The 17,872-nt window shown below is 33.5% G+C and overlaps 3 protein-coding genes across 4 annotated transcripts; 1 reads left to right on the forward strand and 2 right to left on the reverse strand.

Moving 5' to 3' along the window:
- Positions 1-170: 170 nt before the first annotated feature.
- On the reverse strand, positions 171-15,048 carry LOC100175891 (ATP-dependent RNA helicase DDX54). 2 transcript variants are annotated; one of them, XM_026836379.1, is made up of 21 exons: positions 14,921-15,048; positions 14,212-14,392; positions 13,312-13,382; positions 12,485-12,673; positions 11,752-11,939; positions 10,704-10,887; positions 10,031-10,162; positions 9,211-9,421; positions 8,405-8,539; positions 7,006-7,129; positions 6,626-6,723; positions 5,728-5,801; positions 4,941-5,138; positions 4,457-4,608; positions 3,994-4,078; positions 3,429-3,660; positions 2,681-2,891; positions 2,142-2,548; positions 1,505-1,640; positions 839-1,074; positions 171-564 (listed from the first exon to the last, which is right to left on the reverse strand). In XM_026836379.1, the coding sequence occupies exons 1-17, from the start codon at positions 14,957-14,959 to the stop codon at positions 2,734-2,736; spliced, it is 2,451 nt and encodes an 816-aa protein (XP_026692180.1). In that variant the 5' UTR covers positions 14,960-15,048; the 3' UTR covers positions 171-564; positions 839-1,074; positions 1,505-1,640; positions 2,142-2,548; positions 2,681-2,733. The 2 variants fall into 2 exon arrangements, with proteins under 2 accessions (XP_026692180.1, XP_002130371.1); XM_002130335.4 differs by having other exon boundaries at positions 2,142-2,891.
- On the reverse strand, positions 205-1,610 carry LOC100183725 (exosome complex component RRP46). The gene is made up of 3 exons (XM_026836468.1): positions 1,505-1,610; positions 839-1,074; positions 205-564 (listed from the first exon to the last, which is right to left on the reverse strand). Exons 1-3 carry the CDS (start codon positions 1,608-1,610, stop codon positions 205-207), a joined length of 702 nt encoding a protein of 233 aa, XP_026692269.1.
- Positions 15,049-15,131: 83 nt separating the features above from the next.
- LOC100186078 (phosphatidate cytidylyltransferase, mitochondrial) lies at positions 15,132-16,848 on the forward strand. Its single transcript, XM_026836381.1, has one exon. It carries the CDS (start codon positions 15,462-15,464, stop codon positions 16,569-16,571), a length of 1,110 nt encoding a protein of 369 aa, XP_026692182.1. The 5' UTR covers positions 15,132-15,461; the 3' UTR covers positions 16,572-16,848.
- The last annotated feature ends 1,024 nt before the right edge of the window (positions 16,849-17,872 follow it).

Genomic DNA, 17,872 nt, shown 5'->3' on the forward strand with positions numbered 1-17,872 from the left:
TTACTTACGAAATAATAAATCATAAACGTACATTGCCGATATAAAAATGCAACATGTTTTTTTTTCATTCGTGGGGCTTTCCCATCCGAATTCTTACCAGTTTAGGATTTATGATACCAAAATGGTATTACTCATAAAAAAAGTTTCTAAAACTGTGATACACGAACAAATTAAAATAAAAACTTTATTAGAGAACAAAAGCGATTAAAGTTCCAATCCAGCAGCCACTTTTTGAGTTACAGAGTCTCTAAAAAACTTTAAAACTTCTTCAGTAGCTTCTTTCGCAGCTTTTAAACAACGTTCGTGCTGCTTCGGCAGCAGAGGGCCCTGTGAGTGCATGCAAAGAAGGTTCTTATTGACACTATCAAATACAAATGTGAGGATAGAAAATGATTCGGACTCTTCTTTTATTGTTGGGTTAATAATAAGCACATCCGTTGCATCTTCTAACTCGCTCTCGCTTTCCTTCCTTAAAGCAACAGTGACAGCAACTGGTAAATGTTTCATGGACACACCGGCATCTTGAAGTGCCACGCACACTGCATTAATGGCACAGGAGAGTAACTGTAAATATAAACAAAAATGATAATATTATTAATAACTTTATTTGTCAAAACAACAAGTGTTAAAACAAGCTTTTTGTTAAAAATGCATTTACATTTAATTGAATGAAAATAAGCAAGGTCGCTACACCTAGCAGACAAACCAAATAATTCAAAAAAAAAAACACCTAAATAAAGCACAGTGTGATTGAAATTAGCACAAATTAAGTAGTTAATGTTAAAACACATTGCTCTGTAATATATTAAAGGCACATTTAATATTAAACACAGCATACCGATCCTTGGTCTTGCATAATCTGTACAATTATGGCAAATGCAGTTCTTGGATGAAGGGCAAGCATTATAGCATTCTCACAAACTCCTTGTACAAAACGCTCCAAATATTTTTCATTGACAGTAGGACTGCCGAGTTTTGGGCGAAAATCTACTTCAACCAACGCTTTGTCAATTTCTTGTTTGGTTTCTTTCAGGTCACCGGGACCATACACTGCTACCATGACCGAGGTCTCACCTGTGAAAATTGACGCAATTGACCGATTAATACCAACAGACGGACAATAATAATAATATGGGTGTAATTTTTTAACAGAATTGGAAGTGTACTTTGTAAGGTTAGAAGTAGGGCAGTAAATTATCCTTTGTTCATGTAAATAAATGTAACACTTTCTTTCATACAGTATTTTGTCATGGTTGATGGTTCAAAGTTATATTTTAAAGTTTTTAAAACAAATGCAGTATACCAAATATAATGTATAAAATAACAAATCAACAATAAGCAGTCTCAGAAGTGTATAAAAAAGTAAAATATTAGATAAAAAGAACGCCCATTTATTTGTGTATCGCATCGCAGCTCCACAAGCTGTAACACAAGCGTCTGCATTTTATACACCTCATGTATATACATGAGTTTTGGAAAGTTGAAGGTAAAAAAATTATATTACCCTGAGAATAGAAAGCAGACCCATCTGCATTCTTCAATGCATTCATCTCGCATTGAAATTTAGAAGTTGGTGGTTGTTCCACAACCTCATGCATATCATCTTTCATTATCATTATATAACATACATCTAACAATACCTGAACAGATATACAACTGATGTATAATTTTTTTTGACAATAAATAGTGTTTTTTTAGAATTTAAACTCGTGTATATTGCCTATTTATCCTCACAACTTCATAGATTATAACACAGGTATTCGATTATCCTTTCATAAAACGCATTTTATCCAAATTTAATTCTTTTTACAATTCTGGTTTCACCAATATGCAGACTTCAGAACTTTTTCTGCAAAAAACAGATTTGTTTTAAAATGTTAGCTTGGTTTAAACAAGACTTGATTATGATAGGCCTACCAGCAGAATATATATAGAGGGTGGGGGAAGATGGGACACCTTTGGAAAATAATATCCAGATATCCTAAACGTGTTTTAAACAATTATTAACAGTTCATGGGAATCATGAGAATTTAGTTTTATATTTCTTTAAATGTTCTTTGTTTACTACTAAATGGGATGAGAAAATAGAGTTAAAAAGTGTCCTATCTTCCCCCATCCTACTGTATTACAGCAAAACTTACATGGACAGGACTTTCGGGATTCCTTATCTACTTGTAAGATTTTCTTTTCCGGATCTTTTTATATTTGTTCAAGCCACCTTAAACTAAAATTGACAAACTTTACACCCTAGCTCTGTGAACCGATTTGTCAGTTTAGCAAAAAGAATACATTTGCACCAATGTTTCACCATACTATAGTGATTTTTTGTATAGATCTTAACTATCCACATATTCAAAAGGTGAAAATTTGGTTCTTAACCAAACTTGTTAAACCCAGATCCTGTTTTTAACAGTAAGGCTGTATCTGGTCAGTATTTTTAACGTTTCCAAAAAGCCTATATGAGCCAAAGGTTAAGAACCACTGCTATCTAAACAGTTGCACAAAGGAAATAACCCAACTTTGGAGAAACAAGCAAGAAATAGTAAAGGTGGCTGTACATAGTATCCGGCGTGCGAATTCGCATGCGAAGTCGTATGCAAACTCGTGTCCAATTCCGCATGCGGCAGCGAAATCCAGACAAAACGGACAAATTCAGGATACTGTGTACATCCACCTTAATGTGGAAATAAAACAAGAAGTACAATTTTTAGAATAAGTGTTTTATGATAAATTTCATCTTCTGCCTTTTGGTTTTCTTCTTTTTTGTTGATTTTTCTTTTTTTGCGCTTGCAATTTACGCTGCTTTAAAATTTGTTCTGGTCGTTTTAGTTCAGATTTTATTTTAGAGTTTGAATTTTGTTGCTTTCCGCTTAGTCTCCTATTTTGACCAGCTGTAAAATAGAAATTTTATGTGTAAATTTTATGTAGCTGTAAAATAAAAAAGTACACATACTCGAAGCCCACACTTTCTAAAACAGTAACAGTTATTATAAAACTTGAACTGTACATTGTTTTATTCCAAAAAAAAATTATTAAAATTAAAGAAACTAAAATTATCTTGGTTTTTATCCTCATTAACACAAAGAAACTTTAAATTACATAAAAATTCTAAACCACAAAAAATCTAAGATTTTAGTCATTTTAAATATTACACATTAAAAACCCTTAAAAATTGTGCCATTAGTTTTCACTTTAGAACAATTTTATGTTAATCCACCTAATTTCAATGCTGCAGACCTTACAAAATGTAAAAAATCACAACAACTAGAAGTCTAAGATTTTAGTTACTTTTAAAAATATTAAACACATTAAAAACCCTTAAAAATTTTGACATTAGTTTTCATTTTAGAACAATTTTACATGAATCCATTCAATGGCAATGCTGCAAAGGTTACAAATAAAAAATCCACAACTTTAAAGACTCAAACCTCTCCATCTTCCACTTGTTCCATCCCCAGTATAGACTTCTTCATCACGATCAGCCAACTTGGTCTTCTTCTTCCACTCTTGGTATATGTTCTTCTTGTAAGTGGAGGATATAAGGGCACCGCTCTCAGTCCTGATCTTCTTCTTAGGAGCAGTTGGTCCCGCATCCTGAGCATTGACGAACCTCTTCTTCTTCCGATCCCAAACTTTTCTTTGCATTTTTTGTTGGCGGAGCTGGCGAGTTTAAAAAATATAAAGAGTAAATTGTTTTGTAATTTTTCACCAAGTTTAATGAAAATAACCACCGCTATAAACCCAAGTAAAGCAATTGTTCATGCCTACGCACATTTTTTTTACAGAAATTTAAATATTTTGAATGAGTTAAAACATAAAAACAAACAAGAATGTTGAGCCTTTTTCATCTTATTTTTTCTTTGTTGATCAAGTTTTTAAAAAAAAATTACAAAGCTGCATTAAATGATCAATGAACAATTGTATAAAAATTGTGAACCCCAGCTTTAAAGATTAAAATTAGGTATTTATAAATCAAAGAAACTTTAAACTGACTGTTTTATCTTCATCTCCGATAAGATCCAATGTCACGTTTGAAGCTTCCTTTGCAAAGTTAGTTCGACCGTTACCGATGCTCAAACTGAAAAATAGGTATATACACTTTTTATTATATTTTGTATTGTCATTTTTTCTGTAATGTATATATTTTATTAACCAAATAAGCGTTTTTAATTTAAATATTATTAAATAAACCCATCTGATGGTAACTTGTTATTTATGTAAAATGATTGCACTATTATAATTTATAACAACATGAATATGAAGTACTAGTATATCCCAATACAATACTCCAAAATGACCAACAAGTTAAGACAATACTGCCAAACCTTTCAACCTGCGGGCTACTTTAGTTGAAATTTTTTTGACTATTGAAGTAAAATAATTAAAATAAAATATAAAATACAATTTGTATAAACAATTAGCTCCATTATCGTGATATAAAAATAACAGAACCCACCCCGCTTCTGTGTTATGATCTTTCGGTTTATAGTCGATGTAGAATTCGGAATCCTTAAAATCTTTAGCTGTTCGTTTTTTCTTCTTCTTTTTCTTCATCTCAGTAAACTCTCTGATATTGTTGGTAGGTCGGACTATTTTTGAGAACGTATTCTGCAAAAATTTTAAAATATTGTTACACTGTTCATATTTGGCAAAGTTATTGAACTTTCCAAAGGTATTAAACAATAAAAAAAAAAGTAAAAATGTAAGCATTCCTTGCACAGTAAAGATATTTTTAAAAAGATGTGATCAAATTTTAGCCTTTTATTAACAATTTAACACGATTTTAACGGAAATTGTAAAAAAACAGCCATAATATAAACAACCACTTTACTATTTTTATCCTTTTAAGATGAAAAATTTCAAAACTATATTCTGCACTCTTTGAACATCCCCTTCTTCTTGAAAGTTTTAAAAAAAAAGGAAATGGAAAATTCACTGACCTTGAGATCTTCTTCTTCCTCTTCGTTAACAACTTCCGGAATATTCTCCTTGACCTGAAGAGCTGACACCTCATCCTTCTCAGCGAGCTTCCTCAGTTTCTGTTGATGTTTCTCAACAAACTTGACATGCCTCTTCCTGGTCTTCTTCATAACATATGAACCCGTGCTCTTTGCTGTTGCCCCAATTTCAAAGATTGTCTTGAAGAAAATTAAAAAAAAAAAAAAAATTAAAAAAAATTTTCAGTGAACACAGAAAATATAAATTAAAAAAAAATTAAACTAAAAAACACTTGTGCATGCGGAAAATATTAATTATTAAAGTACTAAAATGCTAATGCTATCAGCTGTTATTCTCTTGCTGTGTTCTTTTATGTTTATATGCATGTGAGATCCTACAGTGATACACCCCACGGAGGTCGGAAATAGAAGGTAGGCAGCAAGGGCTTTAAGAGTAATAAATAAAAAATTTCCTTAATTTTTTTTCTTCTAAACACATATGCTAGACATCTACTAGTACTAACATAAAAAAAGCTGTCATATTAAGTCTCTTTCTGTTACAAGTGGATCAGGTGGTACTATTACCCTTCAAGTTTATGCAAATGACTAGAGAACATTGTTGTTGCCTTGAAAAAAAAGATAGGTATCATATTGAAAAGTTTATATTTCAGTCTAACAACACATTTATATAGTTTTATGTTTATTTTAGACAATATTATTTGGTTTATATTTCAGGGTTTGCAAAATTAAGCTTAGAATTAAATAATCTTTGTAAGAATTTTAAACTTACAGAATTAGGTTTATATTTTCGAACAGATGAAAGTAACTCTAGTCTTGCTTCTTCCGATGTATCACCACTCTCGTCTGTGTAAGAGTAATGTTACTTTGGCAAAGATTTACTATTAAAGCTTTAAGCATATTCAAAAATTTTCAACCACCATTTACAGTTTGACATCGGGGGAATTAAAATGTATCTTTATTATTAAAAATAAAAACAAAAGTAAGAAAGATAAAGATTAAAGTTGAGCACCATTGACGAAAAAGCAATAAAACTGATTTAATTTTTTTAAATTAGTAGTTAAATTTAGCTATATATACAATTAAAATTGTTGATGCGCTTTAAATTCCAATCTCACAAGTGGAGAGAGAATCTTGGTTGGCATGGCGATTATTTTGGAACATTCAGTGCTTGCTTCAATACGGTAGATCAATGCAAGTTATCTAAATTCCTTTTCATTTTTTTTGTTAATTTTACACAAAAAATGTTTAACTTGTATTATAACACTAAACCAGTCACCCAATGCGATGTTTTTAACTTTTATTTATTTGTAGTTTTATGAGATGAGATCTCTATGCCCAGGGGGCACATTATCGCACATATATCCCCCTTTTGCATCTGTTTGGATAGAAATAAAGATTTTGCCTGTCCCAAATAAAATATTTTCCCCCACTGGCCAGGAAGTAGGTTTTGTATAGCAGAACCTGCTTCCTAGTGTGTTTTTGTAAGCAGCTATATGTAAATGAGATATATATAGCAGACTAAAAGGGCAAAGGGTCAAAAGTTCATGTATTATGGTAGCACAGAACTATGCTCGGATTAGAAGCTGTAATTTAGTAAATTTACATTACTTTTCAGTAGTTTATACAGATAACATACTGTAATAATATACAAAAGCACCTAAACTTACCATAAATTGGGTGCAGAGCAATATTAGTACTTTGAAGAATTTCTCGTGATCGTTTGATTGACTCGCTTGAAGCAGCAGGCCGTGATTTTAAATACTGTCTGTTAACGTGTGGAATTTAAAATACATAAAACATAATGCATTTAGATAACTCTATAAAATTAATAATACAAAAACATGAAGCTTTTACTAAGTTTTGTACACAAAAACATTGTTGAAGCGGGCTGAGAGTTTAAATACTGTCTGCCAATGTACGAAATATAAAATAAAATGTTAACTTAACACATTTAGAAAAATAAAAAACAAAAACAAAAACAGTTTAATGAAAGGCATTTAGATCAAAAACACTTTCCAAAAAAATCTTAAACATTGTTGTCACTTACTTATATGCATTCTGTGCAACTTTAAGCAAAGCTTGGAGATCAGAATTGTTCTTAATGTTCTGCAGAGCAGCTTGTTCCTCATCTATGATCCTCTGTGACACGCGACCATATACATTGTCCCATGCTAGAAAGCAAAATTTAAATCTCATTTTCCTGAAAACATGTAGGAATTTGGCGCCACCGTAGCACAGTTGTTTAGCGCGCCTGCCTATAACCCAGGGGTAATGGGTTTAAGGCTTGTTGTTGCTACCATTGTGGGCGTTTGCGTCCTTGGGCAAGACACTTAACAGCAATTACTTCAACCCAGTGGTCACTAATGGGTTGTCCAAATTTTCAGCCACACATAAAAAATCCCCTTAAATAATCACCCACAAAGTAACATACTTGGTAACTCGTAAGCTAACAGGAGGATAAAGTAAGTTACATCCACAATTATAACTGGGGCCAGGATCTGGTGCTACAAACACTACCAGAAAACAATAGAGAACAACCAAGTAGATACAATATTTTAAAACAAGAATCGTCCAATGATCACTTGATCAAGAGCCGACTTTCAGAATTTATTACAAAAAGGTGCGAAAGAACTAGATTTAGGTCAATGCTGAAACTTGTTTTTTTACCAGGAATGGTAGACTCCGGTATCAACTAAACTAGTCGCAGCCTAAATCCGATTTTGCTTTTTAAGTAGCCAACTAAAGTACTATAATGCTAATGCTATCAGCTGTTATTCTCTTGCTGTGTTCTATTTTATGTTTATATGCATGTGGGATCCTACAGTGATGCACCCCACGGAGCTTGGAAATAGAAGGTAGGCAGCAAGGGCTTTAATAGTAATGAATAAGGTCGTTATATTTTAACTGACTAACTTCTGTAACAAGAAATGCATAGAAATTGAATCGACGACTAAATAACAAGGTAACCAAAACTTAACGCCATCGTCTAGTTTTAGTTTAGTTGGTAGGTAACTAGTTTAGTCGGTAGCCGAAAATACCATCCCTGGCTAAAAGTTACATATTTTTGAACATATTGTTTGTGCCGTAACTGTCCGTAGTAGCTTAAGTCACGCCACCAGGGTTCTCAAACACAAATTTTTGCTTTTGGAAAGTTTGTGACTGCCAAGACATGGCTGGTTAGGGCAGTGTATCGAAAACTTTCCCAAAAAATAAATGAACTACCTTTCCTAAATTAAGTTTTTATCCTTACCAAATAAAATTTAGCAATACGATTGGTATAAATGTTCTAATAGCAAAACAGCACGGTTTCTTTAAACAATAAATTGATCTAGTTTCGCAAATTAACCAAAATTTTCAAGATGAAAATCACTAAAAACAATTTTGCCGAAATCAAAAACTGCAAAAAATAGTGCTTTCAAAAATAAAATAAACAACAAACTAATCACCTTGATAAGTTTGTCCAGTTTTCGCAAAATTCAAAGGTCGTCCAAGGAAAAGATGGAGATCGATGACGTAAGCAAGTTCTTCCGGACACACGAGGGAGTAAGCGGTACCTGTGCGTCCCGCTCGTGCTACACGACCTGAACAAGAAACAAAAAGTTATAAAAGCATTGCAGAAAAAAATATATATAGTAGACTAGGGGAAAATGTACATAATATCCAAATTTCCTAATCGTATTCTAAAAAAATGAAATGGGTCCCATCCCCCCCCCACCCTACTGTTTATATACACATATATGATACTATTGGTAAAGCTAAACCGGTTTTAACCGGTTAAAAAAATATGTTAATACTGTTGATGCGTTTTAAATCCCAATCTCACAAGTGGAGATAGAATCTTGGTTGGCATGGCGATTATTTTGGAACATTCAGTGCTTGCTTCAATATGGTAGATCAATGCAAGTTATCTAAATTCCATTTCAAAAAATCGAACTTTGACAAATAGTACAACACTGGCTTAAAACCAAAGTCCCATGGCATAATTAAACTTTACACAAAAGCATCTGTAACACTGGCCTAAAACCAAAGTCCCATGGCATAATTAAACTTTACACAAAAGCATCTGTAACACTGGCCTAAAACCAAAGTCCCATGGCATAATTAAACTTTACACAAAAGCATCTGTAACACTGGCCTAAAACCAAAGTCCCATGGCATAATTAAACTTTACACAAAAGCATCTGTTTCTTGAAAAACATAAATCCAAACATCTGCAAAAAAAAATTTAAATTCAAAATAAAAATCTGCTCACCAACTCTGTGAACAAATAACTTCGATTTTGCCGGGAATGAGAAATTGATGACGTTATCGAGCATTGGGATGTCCAGTCCTCTCGCTGCAACATCCGTGACAATGAGCACCATTGTCTTTTTGTTCCGGAACTTTGCGATGTTGATTTTACGAGCAGTATGGTCAAGACTACTGTAAACGTACGAGCAGTTGATGCTGAACAACTTAAGGACCTGGTAGAAAAATTTAAACCAGTTAAATTTGACTCCCAAAGTGGAATTTGTTCAAATGATATCTAAAATCAAATTTAGAACTGACCTTGAAATTAAATCAACAGCTAATTTTTGTTGAAATTAAAAAAAGCAATTTAAAGGCTCTTTAGGCTTAGTGTCCTTTATACTGAAGCGTGTAGAAATTTTTGGAAAAGTGTGGAAATTTTACAGATTTTGCATTATTAAAAAGTGTTTATAAATTTAAACTTAAACATTTAAATTTAATTAAATTAGATGGTAAAACTGCGACAAGCAATGGTTTTCCAAAATTCAAAACTCCCAACAAATTTTTGTTTTGTTGGAATTGAATTATTAAGTACATAATCATATTACCCATACAAATAACAGAATTAAATTCCCTAATATACGATGTCATAACTGTAAAATAAACTACAAAGCAACAAATTTGTTTCAAATTTGATGTTGAAACTCTAAAAAAAAAGTATTTTTAGACTTTAGCACATATTACCTATATAAATAACAGCATTAAATTCCCCTGATTTACAACATTATAACTGTAACATAAACCACGAATCAAAGAATGTGTTTTAAAATTGATGCTAAACTCACATCTTTTACAAACTCCACGTGATGCTTCGTCGAAACAAAAACGACGGTTTGCTCCGTCTCCTTGAACACGTTCCGGAGGAGATGAATCAAAGCTGGGAGTTTGTCATCTTCACGAAGATGCAGGAACGCTAGCTGGGAAGAAAAAGATGAAATTATTTGAGAGTGACTAATTGGTTGATTAAATTGTTGTTTAAAAAACAAGAGTGAAATATAATCACACACAAAGTTATATATGTTGTAAGTTTAAGCAGGCTTGTGGTTTTGACTTTTAAGGGTCATTTATTTAAAATAACCAAAATTAACTTAAAAAAGATTCGGCTTGCCCCAAACTAAGATTACTGTAAGCTACTGTAGAAACTGCACAACAAAATTAAAATATTTTTTATTATTATAACAAATGATTGGCCTGTACTCTGCAGCATAGACAAAACAAGGACATACCATTACCCAGGAATTTAAAACAAAGGGGGCCGAACTACATTTAAAATTATTTATTAAACCAGCGCAAGGGTGCAGCGCAAGGATTTTGCCGGAAATGAGTTCGATTTTGTCGGAAATGAGAAATTGATGACGTTATCGGGCATTGGGATCTTCAATCCTCTTGCTGCAGCATCTGTTACAATGAGCACCATTGTCTTTTTGTCCCCGAATTTTGCTCTGCAGCAAGTCTTACCTTGAGTTGGTCACTAAGTTTTGAGTCAAGATCAAGTCGGACTAGTGTAGGGTCGTTTAAACCGGCTTTTGCGAACTCCACAAGTTGTTTGGGGAGTGTGGCTGAGAAAAGAAGAGTTTGACGATCATCAGGGAGACGGTGGAGGACCTCGTGGAGTTGCTCCTGGAAACCAAGCTCAAATAACCTGGAAGATGACAGGAATAGAAGATGAAATGAAAATTCTAGAATTGGGATGTAGGTATACCATTTTAAGATATATAATACACATATTTTGATCTGAATATGGAATTTCTATATCATAGAAACAAAATATATATATTTTTATTGTTGCACAATATAGTGTGAGCTTTATTAGTAACATTTTTACTCCATAGTTTTAATACTATCCATTAACATTACTAAGTGTCAATGTAAATACAACACATTAAAATTTGTTGGTATGCTTGGAAATATAGTTTAATAGTTTAGAAAACAAAAAAATTCCAAAAGTTAAGAATGAGTATTTTTTAATTAAAAATTGTCGATGCGTTTTAAATTCCAATCTCACAAGTGGAGACAGAATCTTGGTTGGCATGGCGATTATTTTGGAACATTCAGTGCTTGCTTCAATACGGTAGATCAATGCAAGTTATCTAAATTCCATTTCAAAAAAAAATTGAATAGTTTTTAAAATTGACAGATATACTAGAAAAATAATAAAAACGACCGTTTTTTTTAAATCATAAAAAACCTTTTCCTTTTTTCCTGTACTACTACTACATTGTGTCTAAATAATGTAAAATAATGAACTAAAAAACATTTTATTTGACAAGCAGGATAAAAAATTATAATAAAATATATGTACAGTAAAGTGGGGGAGGATGAGACACCTTTTCATTCTATATTCTCGTCTCATACGGTAGTAAACAAAGAACATTTTAAAGAAATATAAAACCGTACCCTTACAACTCGCATAGACCGTTAGAATTTTTTGGAAATTATGTGCTGAAGGTGTCCCATCTTACCCCACAGTACTATACATATAAAATACCAAATAATGTGCAAATACCTGTCCGCTTCGTCAAACACAACATAATGGATGTTCGATAATCTGAGTTCCATTTCGATAAGGACGTGCATGAGACGACCGGGGGTGGCAATGGTGACATCGGGGTTTTCATGCATGGCCGAGAACTGCTCATCCATGCTGTCACCCCCAAGTATACACGCCGTACGCAAAGAAGTGAATCTTCCGAGCTGCGGGGAAAAATTGTGACAAAAAATATTTGAATGAAATTTATGGTAGGTTGTTTTTAACAAAATTAAAAATAAATCTTATAACAAAAAATAAACTAAAAAATTGTTTCACCAAAAATAAGTTAGAAAGTTAGAAACTTTTTTTTGGTGATAAGTGTTTTCTGAGTTTTCTTTACTATATTTTTTGTTTGAGTTTGTTACAAGCTTTTTTCCTGTTTAGTTAAAAACCGATTTGCAGGAAATTAGCTTACATAAAAGAAAATACTTTACAATTTTGGAAGATCTTTTATAATCTGTTACATTTCACTTTTCATCAGACTACAAATATACCTTGAATTAAGGCATACGGTAATGACCTGGATATACGAAAACATAACCAACAAAAATCAAGTCCAACCACTAGTAGTAATAGAGACGTTTTCGTAGCACCAGATCATTACTGTATTTTACTATACAAGAAATTGTTCAATTATATGAACATCAGATCAGGGTCAGATTCGCAAGATTAATTACAAGTCAACTTAGGCATACAGTTTATTACTGACCTCTTTTACAAACTTAAGTGTCTGCAATGCCAGTTCTCTTGTGGGAGAAAGCAGAAGTGCTCTTGCCCCTGCACCACTTTGTGCACCTTGCAATTTCTCAAACATCGGAATAAGGAAAGCAGCCGTCTTCCCACTCCCTGTACGAGCCATGGCAACCACATCTTTGTCGCTTAGTATGAGTGGAATACACTGAAGGAAAATGGAAAAACTAATACTTTGACTTGAACTTTAATAATAGACGATGAGGTACAACCTATTTCAAAGCTCGGTCTATTTACAATAAACTTTATGAATGATTGGAGCAACTCTGCGGAATGAATTAGTTAAGGAAAGGCATAATAAACGAAGTAACAGTACACTACATGCATTAACCGCACGACTGATGAATTTGTCGTTGCATCACCACACGTGGCATTCATGGGCGAATAATGCCGTGTGTGACATAGCGCGTGTGACGTATACATGTAAAAAGACAATATTCGTTCAAATAATACAAAAAGTGATAAAGGTGTTTATTTAGCGTTTGAACTTTATTTGTTAAAGTTTATTAGTTGTTTAAAATGAATGGAATGCACTTAATTAAATGCCTACACAAAATAGTGATTTAGCTTTAATATATCAAACCTACCACTACTTAGTATTTATTTCTATATATTTTAATGAATTTTTTTTTACTACTGAAATTTTGTATAAGCTGTTTATGCAGAGGACGTTTTATGAGACCTTAAAATAAATGAGTGGAAACAGCAAGAGGCGTTCTTTACAAAAACAAGATACCTAAAACCGAGAAATGCAAACAAATATAAAGATATAGGATAATGAATTACCTTCCTTTGAATAGGAGTTGGTACTTTATAACCTTTGCGGATTACTCCTTTAAACACTGAATGTGATAAACCTGTGAAAACAGAAACAAATCATATTTAGAATTAGAATTAGAATTGCATAATTTTTTTATATTCCACCAAACTTTCAGAATACGCAGGTTTTACAACATAGGAAAATTGTCAATTGGCAAATGTTTTTATTACATGCTAGTAATTAGTAATTACTAGACATATATCGCAAAAAATGTTACAACATACTAAATAATTGTTTGAAAAATCTTGCATTTGTTGATATGTGCAATATAGCATGATATTTGTTTTATCACAATAATATGTGGGCAAAAAGTAAGTAACACACGAAGTCCTGCCTTGGGGAACATCACAAGTCATATTAATACTTACAACTGTTGGCAGACATAAGCCAAGTAAAAAATGTATTTCACACAACAACAACAAACATAATTAGAAAAAGAAATGCATCACACATGAACCATAACATTGCCGATGTCTCTAAAATACGCGTGAACAGCTCGAACAGCGCGAACAATCACACCTGAACATGACAGGTGTTAATAACCATAAAAATTGTTTTCTACCAATGAAGCTTTTAACCCCGCTGTTCTCGCGTTTGCGATGTTCTCGCGTTTGTGCTGTTCTCGCGTTTGCGCTGTTCTCGCGTTTGCGCTGTTCTCGCATTTGCGCTGTTCTCGCATTTGCGCTTTTCGCGCCTATTTTAGAGTTCGATTGCGCTGTTCGCACGTATTGTAAAGACACTGACATTGCCAATGGCTTATTAACTCCTTTGCCAAAAATGCACCACCACAGCTGCCATTAAACTTAAGCATTTTAAAACCCCGCCGTAAATTTGAAATCTACATTAAAGGAGACGAGGACACTTACCCATGGATTGGAAACCTCCGGACTTCTTTTTCTTCCTGTTCATCTGCGTGACCAACTTTCTTGTGTTAAGCTCCGCCTCCGATGTGTATCCATCATCCAGGATCGAGAGGAGCTCATTCACATCGTTTTGAGTCTTCTTATTTGTACCAGGCACCTCATCAATGGTGATATCTGTATCATCCTATATATAATATATAAACATTGTAATAAATTTTTTACCAACTGTTGTTTTGTGGCTATATCCTTTCTTTTTCTATAAAGTATTTCCAAATCTTCGCTGCCGTAATGGAAGTAACACATAAAGCTATTATCATTATTATATCTTCATTCATGGGCATGGTTATGTGTTTAAAGATGGTGAATAAAAGCTATGCTATTAAGTCCTAACCACTTTCACAGCCAAGTTTGGGAAAACGAATTAAATATAAAAAATGAAACTTTCTTGGTTGAAAATGCAAGTCTTAGTTAGTGAAGCACAGGGGCTAAGGTCACAATAACTTATAAAATATATTTAAAAACATTTAGAGTAAACAGAAAGATATTGCAGCAGCAAGTATAACGTTCATGTTATTATGTCAATATACCATACAACGTATATACTGCCACTGGCAAAGCAAAGAACACTAACAAACTATTTTCTCATATTTTTAACGTGTCACATCTTATCAACAAAATTTGCAACAAATTTAGATCATTAATGGTAACTTACTTCACTCTCCGAAAGCGCATCCATCTCTTCTCCACTCATGTTTTCCAAATATCAGTTAAATCACAGTAGCAAAAATCGAGAAAGCGACAAGCAAACTGGAGCTGCAAAAAAATTGTCGCACCACGAGGAATAGTAGAAATATTATACAAAGCTAGTTTTCTTTAAAAAATGAGATAGCTTTACAGCATTCTAACACCGTATTAGTATTAAAAATATATGTCAGTACTGCTTGTTTCTTTGTACCTTTTGTTTAATGTTTATAGCTTACAAGTTAATATTAGGTTTTAATTTTTATAATTTAGATTGGCAACACTTTCTCCACGCTTCAATGATAACAGCTGATTTCAAATGACCAATCAAATTTACGTTCAGGTTGTAGTATTTTTATTATTGTAAATCTTAACTTGTTTAAGTTAAAAAAATATCATTATTAGTCTCTTGCTGGTAATTATTTGCTAGTATATATCCAGTTTTAACATTCAATCTATAATTTCCGTGTTTTAAGCGATTTTAATGTCATTTTAGGTTTGATTTAAACAAAATGAAATTTTCCATGCGGTTTGCCCAAGTGTTAAACAAAGCCATTGTACAGAGCTCAGAGACGTTTTACAGTCGTCTTTTAAGTCGTTTTCCTGGAGACATGAGCCTTGCATTTTCTTATGGCTCGGGTATATTTCCCCAAAACGAGAACTCACCCCCTTTAAGCAACATGCTCGATTTAATATTTGTGGTACGAGACCCCAGATCCTGGCATAGTGAGAACATGAGAATGAACAAGTTGCATTACTGGTACCCTATGAGGTACTTGGGACCAAACTATGCCTTTAAACTCATGGAAAATTACGGTGCTGGAATCTATTACAATACAGGTATCAGACTAGAAGGCCGTATGATAAAATATGGCGTTATCTCGGAAGACACCATTGTTAAAGACTTGCTTAATTGGAACACCTTATACTTAGCAGGCAGGCTGCATAAACCTGTCAACATAGTCCACCACGACTTTGAGAACTCTCCAAAGCTGTTAGAGGGATTGAAGTTAAATTTAATTAGCGCTGTGCTTTCTTCTTTGCTGATTTTGCCGGAAAGTTTTACCGAGATGGAACTTTACCACACATTAGCTGGCTTGAGCTATGCTGGTGATTTCCGAATGACGTTTGGCGAGGACCGGAACAAAGTTTCAAACATTGTTGTTTCGAACCTCAACCATTTTAAACAGCTATATGAACCTGTTTTAAAAGGCATATGTGAAGAATCAGACAGACAAAAAGATCCTTTCCACAGTTTCATTCATTGGAAAGAAGATATTGGTGTTTTCGAGCAAGATAAGTCTCCTCTTATCCAACTGTTACATCTCAATCGACTTCCTTTTGAGCTGCAATTGCAAATTTGTCGCCTTTTTGATCTTCGTTCACGGCATGTTCGGGATGTAGAAGAAATTTTAAAGAGTGCCGCACGTTATCCGGACCTATCAGATGTTGTGAAACAAAGTGTCATACACATCGTACAGCACTCAAGCAAGTCTCAAAGCTTAAAAGGCATAGTAACAGCAGGCCCTTGGACCAGCGTCAAATACAGTGCTACTAAATTAAGAAAAATGATGGCTGGGCTGTTTTCAACAAAAAAGAAAAAACAGAAATTGACAACATGACAAGAAATTTGACTGTTTTTAGTTTTTAACTATTTTTATTGTACTTAGAAGTTTTTTTTTTATTTTCTTGCTGTATGTGCTTATTTGTTTGTATGTAATTTGATTACATTCAAGCATATAGTTCACATACGTTTTATGGCTACTGAAATTTCAATGCAAAAGTTGTATTTGTATTTAACTCAAAGTAGAACAGCAGACAATGAGGAACATAAATAATTCAAAACGGTCTTTCGACATATTGTTTACAAGGTATGAATGAACCCTAGGCCCAAGCTCACTTGAAGGTTAAACTATCGTGCAACACAAATGGCCTATGATGAATGCCTTTGGTTTTTATTGAGTTTCATTCGCGCATAACTCGAGTCTAAGACGTGCTCACTGTTTCCGCTGTCTGCTAAAACGTACGCGTCAGCCAAGCACAAGAACGAATTAACGAAGCATTGCCGCATTTCCGCTCGTTCGTTTCTGTTAGTTTTGAGAACCAACGCATAAATACTACGTAGTACAGGAGATATCCGTATATCAAATGTCGCCGAATCAAAATAACAGACATAGTGGAATGTGTTTATGGATTGTCTGTTTTGGAAAGGTTACGACGTCAGTTGCCTGTAAGCTTTGTAGGAGAGAAGTAGGTCTCGCTCGAAGTGGTTTGACTTTGTAAGGTGATTTTGCTCCGGCGAAAACAGTGCGTTAACAAGGCCGATATTTGGGACAGAGACTTTTCAGGTTAGTTAGAAAGCAACAGAATTTGCGGCATCTAAAAGACCTGACAACACAGTAGTCTGCAAATTAGGGTTTTCGGGATTCATCCGTGAATAACGAATGTACCACCAACACACAGTGTACGTGGTTGGCGTTGTAGCAGTCGACTCTATTTCGAGCACAGATATTAATACAGTTTATTGAAAATTTACTTATTGCATAAGGATCGAATATTAAACAGATTCATTGGGCGTTACTGTGTTTATGATTAATCGACACATCATGCGTGTCTAAAGAGCACAGGAAATTGCCACAAGGTTTTCAAATAAAACATAAACACAACGGTTGGTACGCAGCATATTTTGTATACTGTAAACAGGTCTACAATATTATTCAATTTAATGACTACAGTAGTTTGGGGTGAATTAAATGTAAGTCTACCGCTTTTACACGTCGCCCGCTATGGACATACATTTGATTCTAGAGTGTTTAAGACGAACAATTAGAAAAGTGAATATATATATATATATATATTAGGGTGGGGGAAGATTGGACACCTTATCATTCTATTTTCTTATCACGTTTGTTAGTAAAAAAAG

Source organism: Ciona intestinalis, chromosome 10 (assembly GCF_000224145.3).
Source record: "Ciona intestinalis chromosome 10, KH, whole genome shotgun sequence".
NCBI lineage: Eukaryota > Metazoa > Chordata > Ascidiacea > Phlebobranchia > Cionidae > Ciona > Ciona intestinalis.